Raw genomic sequence first — 15,723 nt, 5'->3', positions numbered from 1 at the left:
GCTCCATATCCTCACCTGCAACATCCATGATGGCTTTTACCTAGGGGAACAACCACAACCTCAACCTCAGGATCAACAACCACCTCTGGACTGTCACTGTCCATACAAGGACTGCTTCTCGGTAGCAATCATGCACCCTTTACCCTAATCCACTGACACCTCAGTATGAACACTGGGAGAGGACCTACATATTTCTCTTGACACTTCCTGGCCTGAAGAAGCCCACACAGTAACTCTCCTAATCAAATCCCAATTTCACCCCTCACACTATTTCTCGCAAGTCGCCCAGAATTATTACATATTTGTGCAATAAATCATTCTTAACTGTGCTTGTACTATGAATCTGAATTCAAGCCATTTACTCTACCATTTTCTTTACAATATTTCAAATGTAAAAAATTGTTACTTTGTCTACCAATTGCACAATAACCACTAGATAGCAATCTCTCGCTTTCTTTCTTTCTTCAGTAACATATGCCATGTTGTTACTTCATCAATCTAGAGATGTGGCAGATTACAATGAAACCCTTATTCTATGTTTTTCAGAGGCCTATATAAAAAAAAGGTAGAATACAGGATGTACAAGAAGTCATGCAACTGAGACTTCGAATGTACTTAACTTTTGTACAAAAAGTGATAGAGACATGAAACTTAAGGTAGGTTTTAACTTTAACATTAAACTAGAAAATCATGCCTCCTGTGAACCTGTACTAATTTATGGATTTACGAATAGCTGTACTGTTTTACCAATAAAATCTGGATTAGTTTGACACGCCATGGCCCTCAAGAGGACTGTTGTACCACAGAATATAGTTTAGAGTTTGTCATCAAATTGCATAGCTGTAGTTTCATCGTATTCATTTATTTAGTTCACTTATGGCCATTCAAAATGTTAGTCTAAATCTGGACATCCTGTACATTAACGAGAATCAAGGTATTATGAAAAATGAATACTGCTAACTGGTGGAGTGCCATCTTGTGACTTTCAATGCGCACTGCACATCCCCAAGTCATCTGTTTTCTTACTTATTATTTACTCAGCTTATAAAGTGATACATACCATTTCCTCCAACAGAGTGGTTCATCATAGATTTGAGCTCTGGGTGTCTTATCATTAAATTTCCTATAAACATAAAAATAATAAGAATGTCCTGTGGAGGAGCCACCAGTGCAAGGCGTGCAAATCGTTTTACATATGCAGCAACTATGTACAGAGGTAAATGGCTGGAAAGAAGAACAAACTTTATGTAAATAGGGAACTGTTTGTAAAGACAAAGTTATTATGTATTTTGTTTATTGTTTAAACAGCACGTTTGTACAAATCATGAACATGTATCACAATTTCCTTGTTTATAATATAATATATTTTTTGAATCAATGGCATTACATGAAGTCATCACAGGGTGTCTACCAAAATAATAAATTCAAAATTCTTGACTTTTTCTTGACCTTTTTTTTCCTTTTTCTTAACATTTATTTAATTAGGTATAGTTGGAAATTAAGAAATTAGATATTCTTATTCAATGAAAAACCCACACCACAAGGTTTTTCTTAAAGATGAAAACTGAAGCTGTACCTTAACAATGTGAATGAGGAAAGGGCACATTACTGTTTTTAATATTTTTACAAAACTTCACGCATACAAGAATGTAATTCTTAAGAAACGAAGTGAACAAATGTTAACACAACTAAATACAATTTTTGATTTCCAAATATTCAATTTTATCAAATCCCAGTACAGGTATACAACAATGTAAATTCACTATACTGACTGGTAGTATCAGTAGCACCAGTATGTTAAATCATGTCTTGTGGTGGTTGATCATGTTTATTTGTAAAATATGCTGTTTACACTAATTTTAAATTATTGTAATAATAATGAATCCATGCAACTTGCAAATAAATATTTTAATTATGGCTGAGCTGACACTGATGTATAGTTATTGGCTGATACCATATCGGAAAGTATCACTTGGATTTTATTCGCCGATACCAGCCAGCATTTTGGTCTTACACGGGGCCCACAAAAATGTGACACTATTACGTAGTTTAATTATCCCAGAAATTATGCAAAATTCGAAGTTTCCATTTACCTTGCACCAATATTGTGTAACATTTTGATGCAAATCTTGAATATTATGAAACAAAATTCTGGTAAATTGATACTTATAATTAAAGTGAAATATTAATCAATATTTTGAAGAAAAAAAAACTCTGGTGGGGAGGGTTGGGGATGGGAGGGAGGGAGAGAGAGAGAGTGAAAAGAGAAGTAAGTATCAGTTCAAAGTGATATTAGCTTTGCTCTAATTTCAATTGCCCGTCAATCTTGGTGCCTCTCTGCCACCATTTACATAGATCACATTCTATCCCAGTATATTTTGCACAGTAAGGAGAAACCTGATGTTATTATGTTATGTTTTTTAAACATACACCTAAATTCTTACAATTCATACTCTTTTTTTTGAGAGACAAGGCAGATAATGAGAAGAGTTAAGAGGCAATACATCATGTACTGTACAGCCTGCCCCCTTGGCGGAGTGGTTAGCACATTGCACTACAACACCAAGGATTCTGGGTTCGAATTCAGGCATGGACATGGATGTTTGTGAGTGTCCACTTATCATCTCTCATCCCCATCTTCGCAAATTAACCAAAAGTGGCATAAAAAGCAAAGGGAAAAGGGGGGAAGGAACCATGTACTGTACTGTTGTCTTTCAGGATAGTGAGGAAGATGTAAGAGTTATTCAATAAGACCCTAACAGCAATTTTCTTCGAGACTGCACAGGGTAGTCCAAATCTCTTGTTAGCCCCAGGTCTTTGCCAACATAAGCAACTATTTGTTACAAACACACAAACAGCATGATAAAAAAACACTCTAGGAGTTCTTCCAAGCTTTCGATTCCATCTCGGAATCATCATCAGGGCTGGGCAAGGGGCGATGGAAGGGACACGATTGACAGCGAAACTTCAAATGCATCCCTCCCAGCCCTGATGATGATTCAAAGATGGAATTGAAAACTTGGAAGAAATCCTGAAGTTTTTTTTTTTAGTGTTTTAACAAATATATTGCCGACACGCGACATAAGAAGTTTTCTACTGTCATATAAGCAACTATAATGTGTAGGAATGGTTTGCAGCATGTGTATGAACCAATGAACACCCACAGACCAGGAAAACAATAAAGAAAGTGCAACATTACATTTTGCTTTAAGATGAATTGTCTTCATAAATTCTCACACAGGACAGTAACTAACTAACTACTATAAGTTTAAAGAAAGACCCAAATGGTTTCAAAACTTACGTGGAACTAAGAAACATATCACACAAGTAAAAAAATCTTGCTTTGTATTTAGTATTGAAAATAGATGGCTGTAGCAAGTTATACAGCTTTCCATATATCTTAGGGTATTCCCTGAAAGAGAAATGACAAACATGAATATAAGAAAATAAATAAGCTAGCTTTGTAAATCAACCTCAAAACAGCAGTAAATTTCATTCAATAAAACATTTTAAAAACTGTAATATTAAAAACTCGATTTAGAAAAGTGTTCAGATATTACATAAAATGAAAATGCTTCATACTTTTATATTACCTATGAGAAAATCATGATATACATAAGGTATTTTATTGCCAAAAAAAAAAAAAGTTATTTTCAATAGGTTGAAAATTCAAAATGGGGATAAGGAAAACCCCATAGTACTCACTAGCTTTTAACTTGTTTCATGCATGGTAGAGGAAATATTTCGGGCAGTTCAACAAACACACAAATATACGATGTAATATTATTCTACTGCAAGACCTAAATAATGCAATTTATGAATCTCGTAACCTGAATAAAATACTTACAAATTATACTTCTGAATGAGTGTTACAAATGCTTGCAATGCCAATAAACTTACAGGACCATCTGCAAAAGGAAAAGAAGAAAACATGATTTTTGCATGATGTCATTCGTGATGACCAACCAAAGGAAGTAGTAAAGAAAGCAAGTAAGATAGAAAGTAACAAAGGAAGAAAGGAAGGATCGAAGAAAGAAAAACAGAAGGGGGAAGGGAGAGAGGGGGGACATTCATGAACGTGCATCCTGTCTGTAGTACAGTCTAGCCGATAATTCTTTAGTTAATATAGCTGTATTACTATGGGATCATCCTCCTCCATGGCCATGGGGTCTAAGGCACTGTGCTTTGGACTCCAACTACGGAATGGCATGGGTTCGAGTCTGCCTGGGTTCAGTCTCTGGACTTGCAGCCTGCATAGAGGACCGGTGGCAATCACCAATGTGAGAAAATTGGGAAGCTATGAGTGAGTAGTGTAATCCAGTTTCGGAAATCCTCTGTAACAGCTGACACCCCATTACTGGTTGAAGATCTCCACACCTCTCAGTAGGATTGTGGGAGCGAGACTGGGAGTCGGGAGGGGAGATAGGTCAAGGTCCGTCCAGGGCTGTTGAGTCACGGATTATTTATTATTATTATTATGGGATCACACGCTAGTGTTTCCCCCTACAAATATCCTTAAATAAGTTAAATAGATTACACTAATGCTGACACATTGTTTGCAAATTTTATGTTCCTATCTCTTGCAATTACAGAATAATCTAAGTATTCAACAACTGTGAGTATTTCCTCAATGTGACAAAACAGAATATCATGTCAATGAGCAAATTAAAGCACTGAAATTCCCTCAAAAATAATTATCCAGTTCTCTTGTACATCCTCAGAACATCTCCAATGACATAATCAAGGGATCCTAAGTAACGATTCCCAGTGGAGGAGCATAACACAGTTGTACAGATCCCACTTAAAACTGTCAGTCTTGGCATGATTAGCATCCTGAGCGTAAAATGGACTTAAACAAACTTTTAGGAACTTCGACTTTGCAGTCTGTAGATTCGCCACAGAAATTCATGCAAGTATACCACATATGGCTGCTAATGCTAATATTATAATCAAGACTCACCAACGTTGATAGCACTCATTAGGAAGCCAGTAAGCAGTATGGGTTTGTCGAGATGGGGCAGAACTTTCTCCAGCAGAAGCACTAGCACCTGCTTGTGGGTGGCTGGAGTATGATCCCACACAATTACCTTGTTCCATATCTTGTTCAACCATGAATGAAGGTGCTTCTCATTCAGCACAAATTCACAACTTTTGTCATCTGTAAACAAATGCATTAAAATCTTAATACATCCTTTACAAAAATAAACAACAAAAAAAACAATGATTTTATGAATCAGTTTATACACTACAGTAAAAGTAATTTTCCCCTGTGCTTTGCACCACACCATTAAGGCACATAGGGGATGTGGAGTTAGGGCCCCAAACATTCTTGATCATGGCCGAAGGTGAGGGTGATGTGATCAGCACCACCCCCTTGGCACCTTTACCCCGCACAGTTTCTTCCAGGTACCCACTTTATACAACATTGGGTGGACACCGGAGCCACTTTAACAAGTGGGATAAAAATCCAGCTTGTAAACTACAAATTTATTATAGTATTTGAATTATCTGGAGTTATTTTATAATTAAATTACAATTCTTCTACTACTTTATTTGCTTTATAAATGAGCATATGGTTTATTTTTAATAAAAGCTTCCATAGCTTGATATGAGGTACTTCCAATAGAATATTTACGTCTGTGCAAATTGTACATCTTGATTGTTTCCTTTTATCCAGATGACAGGAATATGATATCTGTGAAATGCTAGGCTCCTGTGGCTTTCTTCTATTCAATACACGTTAATATAAGAAGGTTTATTTTGAAGTACTGTATTTATGATGTTAATAATGATAACATTTCAGAGAAGTTTCATTTTATTTAATTTCACTAAAACTGACATTGAAAGTTCACAATAGCCGAATATTCACTACAACAGAGTTCACTAAACTGAACTTTAGATATTAATACAAAGTCTTGTTAAATATTTTATAAATGAAAAATGCAAAACATACTAGTGAAAGAATTTGAATAATGTGACATATCTAGATGATTTGATAAGTTGAGAGTGAAAGCAGCAATATCATGTACCATTGTACTTTGTACATGCAGCTGCCTAAAATGTTAATTCTTCAACTCCTTCTTATCTCTATTGTTATCTGGGAACAGGGAGACTTTTAGAAATGAACATGACTAAAATGAAGAATAGAAAAGTGCCATACAAATCTGGGGAAAATACTGAAAATGGTTAATAAATAAAAAAAACTACTTGTAGTGATATCTCAAAAATAATAAAAATAAATCTTATTCAAAAACTCACCTTCAATTTTGCAAAGCACTTCACTATCCTGTTTATTCCTTTTCTCAGGTACAGGTATAATAACCTGAGTTAGAAGTGCAAGGAAGTTCTTTATAAATATTTCATTTGTGCTAGTCTTTCTATTTGCTATCATAAAAATATACTTCCAAATGCAATATATAACATCGTCAAATGCTGTGTATTCCTGGAATCTATCCAAAAGCCGATTTCTGCATACTTCGGATGACAGGAATAAGTCAAGAAGAGGCTGGAAGTTGTAACAGAACTGATAGTGATACAGATACCGAAACCAATAGCATAACAGATTCCCACCAATTCCAATACTTGAACATTGCATCAAATAAGAGTTATATTCAGAATATTTATAAACAGGGCTAGGATTTACATGTAATTAAGTACTTTTAGTTTGACGAATTACCACCGAAATATTTTAATATCTCTATGAATTTGTAATGATTTCAGACAAATTTTATTTTCAATATATTTCCATATTTCTACCATTAATATGTACAAAATTTTACATATTTAAGGAAAACATACTTAATTTTACATATTTCAAAAGGTTAATTTTACATATTGTTCATATTTCATCATTTTCGAATTGTTCCAAGGAAATACATTATGTGCCTCCATGAGCATTTCAACTCTCGGCTCCGGCATGTCTTCTTGTAGGAATTGTATAAAGGATGCCATCATTTTTGCTGTTAAAATATTGTTTTCTTTGCTAAAACTACCATTTTTTGATGGGTAAAAAGTTCAAAACAGAAATTGAAGGTTACTGTTAGAACATTTGTGTGCAAATAAAATAATGTCTGAAGAAGTCTTGTCTTCTTTGCATCATTTTACACATGCATTAGTTCATATTAATCCCACCCCTGTTTATAAATATTAATACACAGGTTGTTCAAAAAGTAATGTCCCTAATTTTTTTCCTCACTACCAAAGCAAGATATCCAAGACAGAATTTGTATCCAGCAAGTTGGACATCTTGCATACACATGTGCATAATTTCATGGTTGTCTGACAAGCAATGCCATTGAAGCAGTCAGCTAAAATGATGGATGTGAGATACACCAGTCAGAGCTAACTAGCCATCATTGAATTTTTAGTGGTGGAAAATGAAAGTGTGGTAAACATTAACAAGCGATTGTGTTCTGTCTAAGGAAGTGATGCACTCAATAGGAGTCCAGTTGGATGCTGGGCTTAGCGAATCAAATATCAAAATGGGGAGAAGTGGAGCTGGATGAATTGCCACGATTGGAGCAACCATCTTTTGGAATATCCTTTGAATTGTTCTTGTGAATGTGCCGACCCGAGATGCGATGATTAACTCTGGCACTATTTTGTGGCCTAGAAATTCAATGTGATTATATAATTTGGTAAAAATGTACTTATAAATAGGTCTATATTCCTTTTTTAACTTCATTTGTCTTTATAGCAACTATTTTCACAAGGAAAAATCAGCTATGTCTTTATCTTAGTTTCTTGAGTGAAACAAATTGTTTGGAAACATTGCTACCAAGTGGATTTTGAAGAGATTCAAGAGTGATTTCAAATATTCTCTTCGCTGCTGATGTCGAGCGAGGTCGCCCTGTAAGAAAAAGCATTACCAGAACATGCTGCCATCCAGTGTGGTATTTGAACTGTTTAGCAAACAAAAAACTTCCTTTTATTCTGAACAAATGAAAAACGTGTACAGCCATGTGTATGTAAACAACAATGGCAACAAGGATCATACGTATTTCCACGCAGTGGCACGCCTAGAATTTTCGGAGGGGGGGGTGCATATATTTTTTTTAGTAGTCAGCCCTCATTTTGCTCTCTTTTCCTGCACTTGGCATTATCTTTTTTCGGAATACTGGACCAAAAGGCAGGGTTATGACCCCTACCACACCCCCTTCCCCCAAGCATGCCACTGTAACAATAACAATGAAAAATCTAATGCCAAGGGTGACTCCTGGCTATGGCTCTTTGTTCAAAGAATAATGGTAGAATTTGTATCAGTAGCTTAGAATACTATTTTTTATAAATTTATGCAATTCTGAAAATGTTCCACCAAACCACGCAGTGAAAGCTATATCAGCATGCCAAAATCCTGCAGCGAAAGAGTTCAAGGTCAGTGGTAAATAAGACATTAAGAACCATTTAAAACAGACCACCAACAAAGCTGCCACTATTATGTACCAATACAAAAATAAAGCTCAAGTCTTGAACACTTATATCACCAGTGCTCGAAAAATTTTCTTCAAAGCTAAGCGCCAGCTCTGAAAATCAGGTGCCAGGAAACCACCTACTAGCAATTGTGCATACTACAGTAGGTTTCAAAAGTCGCGTAATCCAAACTTTGAAAATGTATATCATGATAAGACACATGTTGCATGCAATTGTTGGCAATATTTCAACCTGCTAGTGTTGCCATATACGGAGATATGTCCCAAAAATGGCACTTTTCACTCAACCCATAAAATCATCAGTCAAAAATTCATCAAATGTCTAATTATGACCCTTCGATAATTTCTTACATATTTTTCTTACTCAGAAGTTCATTTCTGGAAAAATTTGAATGCTGCTTTCAGTCAGTTATTAATTTATATAATTTTCTGTACGGAGTGAACTGATAATTTTAAGCATTGAAAAATATCTCAATGGATGAGGCATTATAATGCAGAAAACTTGGTGTAAATATATCTTATGGTTTTCATGATATACATTTCCAAAGTTTGTGTTGTGCGACTTTTGAAACACACTGTATACGATGCTGAGCACCAAGGTATTCAAAACATCGCTAAATTATTTCAGAAAGCAGGATATGGGGTGTTGGGGGACAAAGGGTAAGAAATTGTTACTGATTCTATGGAATGTTCACAAGGTTGATAAAAAAAAAAGAAAAATCATTTGCTAACTTACGCTGTACTGCAATTTGAATTTAAAATCATCAAAATTTCTTACATATTACAGCAAAAGATCACAGTCGCCAGGCTGAAATTTTTAATTGCCATGGTGACCGAGATTTTTCGAGCCCTGTATATCTAGGGTGACCAGATGTCCTCTTTTATCCGGACATGTCCTCCTTTTTAGGTGTCTGTCCGGCGTCTGGGCAGATTTTTTAGAAATCGGTAAATGTCCTCCTTTTTTAGAAAGAGTACTATAGCATCGACCTTAGCAAATGTTCTGCATAGAGAATGCTTCCACAGATAATGATATTCATATCACTTGGGTTACGTTAAATATTAGAGCAATGCTCACTTAGCATCTGGGAGCTGAAAAGTTGGCTAGCTGACGTACAGTTTGAGGAGAATTAGCTAGACTCAAACTGCGAGCTCTGTATGGACTGAGTCAATAGTAGGGGTGTGCAGGACACAGAAAAGTCGGTAAAAAAAAAATTCCCATCCCGATTCAGACTTCGGGAAATGATTTGCATACATTTCGGGATCCCGAGCAGTTCGGATATTCCAAATTGTCATTTTTCTTTTATCATTGTAAGTGTCTTGACACTTCTTGGAAATTGTTAGCTTTTATTTCAGAAATGGAAAAAAAAAAAAAAAAAAGGAAATGACGTAAAATTCTCGATTTCCACAGTGTCGGAAAATTTTTATTATTTCCCGTTCCTGAAAATTTCCTGGCTTGGTTGGGAAATTGTGGATTTTACCCATCCCGAATGTCGGGATTTAAAAATTTCCCCATCCCGACCAAAAAAAGTTCTGTCCCGCACACCCCTAGTCATTAGTATGTATTATTCTAACTTGTTGCTTCGCAATCTGAGACTTGAGCAGTTCCTTTTAGATTGACTGATATGGTTTATTTTAATTCGCTTTTCTGCCACTTTTGGCTAATCGCGAAGATGAGGATGAGTAATGATATGATGATTTTGATCAAGGGACACTCGCAAAGAACACCCATGGCTAGGTTGGGATTCGAACCCGGAACCTCTGGCCTTGTGATGCGGTGCTAACCACTCCGTCCGGGAGGTCGGCCAGTTCATTTTCGAGTCATACATACGCGATACAGAAACGAGTAGTGAGAATTCTGATTATTAAGTGATATTTACTTTTATGAAATAACAAAGCAAAAGTGTAAATATGCATGAAAATATCCAACTTTTAAAGAATGGGAAAAACGAATATGAGGTAAAGTGTAAGGTGGCTGTCACGTTTCCCTGTTGTTGAAAGAGTGCTAGAAATGTTTGTGGCATTAAAATCATATTTTTTGACCAAATCTAAACTACCTAAAATTTTAATTCGGTTTTTGGAAATATGTAAAAGCGAAGCTTACTTGTTACCTTTGCATTCACTTATGGTGATATTGCATTCTAATATCCAAGAATTGTAAAAAGAGTAAAATTGTGTGCTTCAAACTATAGATATTCTTAGTTATGATTGTCATGTGTTAAATAATAGATTAGGATAAGGTAAGCTAAGAGGAAATTACTGAGAAAATCATCATAATTATCTGTGAGAAAAGTGTTGGTAGTTTTTTATATTCATTAAATTATGAGTAATTGCAAATGAAGTTGCCATTTTTACGGTGTCCTCTTCTTTATGATTTTGTCCTCCTTTTTAACCATACTATGTCCTCTTTTTTACTTGTATGTGTCTGGTCACCCTATGTATATCGCCATAAGACATTCCTTGTATACTTACATGCAACCTATGTTTAGGGAAGTAGTGATAATCTCCTATAGGTTCCTGTGGATGGTTTCCTTCAATGGCCAGTAGCTTCATTAAAGAACATAATGCTTGTTCCTGATGAGCATATTTATCACTGTCTATCATTTTCAACAATGACTTATGGAATGCATCGTAACAGTCTCTCAACCACATTTTGTATTTCAGTACTACATCATCTGAAAAGAAAAAGTGTTTTGTACAAGAGCGAAGCAAAAAGTAAAGGAAATTTGTAAATTACAAGTGGTTAAAAACCAAAGAAGTATATGGTTTCATTCATATTATCTGTAGAAATATGGATGGTTTAACACAATGTATAGCATAGTTAACAAAGTTTCACAAACACAAAATTGTCAACACCTTGATGAGGTTTCGCAGGACCTTGGAGCATGTATGTAAGGGAGACTACTAGACTATTATATGGACACTGCAAATTCTACTTACGATGATTATAATCTATTAAGTTCATACCAAAATTATGTGTTCTCCTTATTAAGAGCACGTATCACCGCTGGTGACGATACGTAAAAAATAGGTTCCTGCGTTGGGCTGCTGTGCTCGAACAGTCAAGTGTGTGGAATTTAAATTTTACTGAGTTAAAGTTCAAATATGAAATTAATTATATCGCGAAGCCTTTTTTTAAATACATTATTTAGTACGTTGTTTTCCTTATCTCAATTTCGTAAAATTCAATTGCTCGCCAATTGTATGTAATAACTTAAATCAACATTTTAAAGCACAAGAAAGCTTCAACTGTTCTTCTACAGGAAAGAAATGAAACTGATCTTACACAATTTTCTTTAGAATGTCTGTAGTTTTACAACGTGCAGAGCAATGCATGTACATTTTAACGTCAACGTTTCTAAGCTGGTCGCGCTAGCCCTTTCCCCCTCACTCCTCCACAGTCCCTTATCCTTTCACAAGTGGCCAGTCCTCCGCCCGAGTGTCTTCTCTTACTCAAGTGGCAAGAAAACCGCACGCCGAGAGCTGGGAAAAGAAGAAAAAAAGACAGAGAAAGGTTTTGGGAAGAATCAATGGTTTGGGCGATGCTTGTAAACAGTTCTTCACTACGCGTTATCCTAATACTAAATCACGATGAGGTAAATTGTAGTGCAATGACAACAGCGAAGGAAGGGGGTTTTCCCCAGTATATTGTTCACAAATGGGAAGGGCTGATTGCACAGACTGAAGTACATTTACAAAGGGTTTGCATGTGAAAGAGAAATTGTACAAAATTATAACTTTCTTTTGGTGAAAACACGAAAGTCAATTACCAAGGGAAGTTTTTTTTAGGGGGAAGGTGACTTTTCAGTGGAATTTGGCAACCTAAGTTTTTAGGTAAATATTGTGTAAATTCTATCTGGTGGTGGATTATCAACCTGTCACGCAAATGAATGACTTTTTAGCTGTCGACCATAAATAAGTTCAATAAATGTTCATTGTCAGTTTGAGATATTTCTGAGGATGAATGGTAAAAAATACCTGATAACCAATTAGGGAAATAGTGCTATTCTTAAAGACATCTGTTCAATTTAATTTCTTTCATCATTGCGTGTGTATGTGCAACAATGCTGTCGCCAGCCTGAAATAAGCGTGTGTGTTGGGGGGGGGGGGGTTAAATATATGTACTTAATAGTTTACTGTGGTATAATTTCACCAATTGCATATTTTACAGTCAGACCCAAAGGTAAATCACTATGTAAGATAGTTATGTTCCATCATGTACAAAAGTATTCCTGGATCATATTAAAATTCATCCGGAAAAAAAGTCCCTGGACCGTATTTAAATGAGGCCAAGAAAAGGTTACTGGACCGCATTTAAATTTATCCGGAAAAAAGGCTCCTGGCCTGGATTTATCTAAAAAAATAAATAATCCTGGACCGTATTTGAACTGAGCCAGAAAAAAACCATTTACACTTGCTGACTTTATCTCCTGGAGCGAAATTGAATTTATTTAAAATTCCTGGACCTTTAACAACACCCTGCATGTAACACTATTTCTGTGTAAAGTGTCATAGATGTGCGCAGACCCTCTGATTATGGGGAGCAAGAGCCTTGATAAAAGTTCAGCTGGCGAAAGAAACCCTCATTCTATCTCACTGTTATATTACACTGATAAGCACAAAACAGGGTCGTATATAGTGTCCAGACCCACCTAAAATCACTGTATTAGAACTTAGAAGAATTCCAGCTTCAGTGGAACCATTGTTCTATGCTCACACTTTATTTCTGTCGTTCAAAGACTAATTTACGTATAAATGTGGCTTCGTACAACAGATTCAAAACAACTACACATAATTTATTCATGTGCAATACATGGGCAATTTATTCTGCACACACATACAGATAACACAACTAAAGAATAAAAGTACGTGGGGGTGTTAATAAGAAATTTGCTAGTGGGAGAGTCTAATTACATAGGAAGTAATACACTACCCTTCCCATACGTAATTACTTAGAACTCTCGTCGGTTTGAAAATATTTACTTTTTTCTTTAAATGCATAATGTTGTTTAAGAACGGTTATAAGATTCATCTACGAGGGTCACTATTTATATTTTGAGCCTAACAATGAAAAAACAGGAATTTGGCATTGAAAACTGCTTTATTGTTTTTCGAAGTATTCTCCTTTATGGTCAATACACTTTTGCATTCGTTCGAACCATTTGTCAAAGCAGTTTTTCCAATCTTCTTGAGACACCTCCATAATATGGTTTTTGAACGCATCAACGGCGTCTTCCGCCGACGAAAATCGTTGTCCACGCAATTTATTCTTGACATTCGGGAACAAGAAGAAGTCATTGGATGCCAAATCAGGACTGTACGGCAGATGACCCATCAATTCGATTTTTTGACTGTTCATAAAGTCGGTTGTTAGACGAGATGTGTGACAGCTGGCATTGTCTTGATGAAGAATGATCCGACGGCGTTTGTTTGTTTTCCGTATTTGACCGAAGACCTCTGGCAAACAAATTGTTGTGTACCGTTCAGAGTTGACCGTTCTACGTTCCTCTAAAGGCACAGTTGCCACATGACCAGTTTTCCCGAAAAAACAGGCGACCATTTGTTTCGATGTGCTATGAGTGCGAACAACTTTTGTTGGATTGGGTTCATCTTGAAACACCCATACAGTCGACTGCTGTTTACGTTCCGGCTCATATGCATATATCCTTGATTCGTCACCTGTTACGATCTTATATACATCTTTTGAAGCACTACAATTGTATTTATTGAGCATTTGTTTGCACCAATTGACGCGAGCGTCTCTTTGAGTTTTTGTCAAATTGTGTGGGATCCAACGAGAACATACCTTTCTCACAGCTAAATGATCATGTAATATTTTATATACGCTGGTGGAACTAATGCCTATGGTTGCCTCAATCTCACAGTATGTCACATGACGATCTTGCAGTATTAGGTTTTGCACAGCATCAATGTTTTCTTGAACAACAACTGATTTTGGACGACCTTCGCGAATCTCGTCGGTGAGTGAATGGCGGCCACGTTTAATTCGTTATACCAGCGTTTCACAGTGGCAAAGGATGGGGCTTCATCACCAAATGTGGAAGTAAGTTGATCGATGCACTCTTGTCTTGATAATCCACGTCGAAAATCGTAAAAAATCATCGCACGAAAATGTTCACGAGTTAATTCCATTTTATTGTTGTCGCGCAATCTCCAAGGCAACATAAACAACACAAATCAAGCTATTGACAAAACATTTGAAGTACGTTATGGTCAATAATGCCAGACGATTCCGTGCAAACGTCAAATCGTGCCTAACTTCAATCAGTGTTGCCAAGGCTCAAAATATAAATAGTGACCCTCGTACACTAAATTTCTAAGTGAGAGCATTAAGGGGCAACTGCACCCTCTCCTCCCTTGCTGATGTTAATTATTAAAGATTAGGCACACACATGAGATGACCTACATACAAATTTTCAGCAAAATAAGCAATCTTCAATAATTAACATCTCTACGCTGGGTGGAACCAGGCAACGTCAAAGTCTACTGTGTTTCAAAGGCAACAGATCCCGTTGCGGTAGCACTGGCAGAGACGATTCAACACAGGTAAAACAGCAATAGCGAAAAATCAGGCAAGGCCATGCTGGCTCAGTGGTTAGAGCAATGGCACGGGATGCCAGAGACCCAGGTTCGAGTTTTGGTCGAGCCTTTATTTTTCACTGAAAATTTATTTCTACGTGCTATTTGGTATGTTGGGAGGATCAAACGGTGATGAGAATATATGCCTATGAAGCTAAATGTGTACAATTATTATTCTCCGTACATCACCCAAGAAAAGATGGAGAATATTCAATCATACTGCGTAGCATACATCCCACTCCCCGACTGAAACAAAAAAAGTCGCCTACATTCCCAAAACTTGGGAGCTATTAACCTTCTTGCATAATAACATAAAAGTCACAGATTTCTGTATAAATGGAAGGTCGCAACATGGTAGCGAAGGAACTTTCTGAAGTCTAGAGAAGAGAATCTCCTAAATACTTGCCGCTACTTAGACTTCTTCTTATAAATAAGATGAACGAATGTAATAGCTCCTGTTCATGTTCCCTTAATTTATCCTTCATCAAAGTTGTGAACAAAATAATATCTGCTGTCTACATTTTCACTCTTCACTGCAAACAAATTACACAAAATAGTTTTACCTAATGTCAAGGGGGTCTGACCTCAGTGCCAGGAGAGGGGGGGGGCTCAGCCCCACCTTGCCCCTGCCCGGGCAGAGCCGAAAGCATAACGTCTTAGACTACACGGCCACGGTGTGGAACAATTTTATATTACG

The 15,723-nt window shown here is 36.4% G+C and overlaps 1 protein-coding gene across 1 annotated transcript in view; it reads right to left on the bottom strand.

Annotated features, from left to right (window-relative positions):
* The window catches only part of LOC145977749 (nucleolar complex protein 4 homolog B), a 35,541-nt gene that overhangs the window by 8,334 nt on the left and 11,484 nt on the right, over positions 1-15,723 (bottom strand). Inside the window, exons 3-8 of the mRNA XM_083110011.1 lie at positions 10,899-11,101; positions 6,259-6,505; positions 4,961-5,158; positions 3,848-3,908; positions 3,302-3,412; positions 1,061-1,224 (exon numbers count right to left, since the gene is read on the bottom strand). Coding sequence (XP_082966137.1) covers positions 1,061-1,224; positions 3,302-3,412; positions 3,848-3,908; positions 4,961-5,158; positions 6,259-6,505; positions 10,899-11,101 — 984 coding nt within the window. The remainder of the gene's footprint in view (positions 1-1,060; positions 1,225-3,301; positions 3,413-3,847; positions 3,909-4,960; positions 5,159-6,258; positions 6,506-10,898; positions 11,102-15,723) is intronic.

This window comes from Lepisma saccharinum, chromosome 23 (assembly GCF_977018435.1).
Source record: "Lepisma saccharinum chromosome 23, izLepSacc3.1, whole genome shotgun sequence".
In the NCBI taxonomy this organism is placed as follows: Eukaryota; Metazoa; Arthropoda; class Insecta; order Zygentoma; family Lepismatidae; genus Lepisma; species Lepisma saccharinum.
This window is presented reverse-complemented; position numbering and strand designations above follow the sequence as displayed.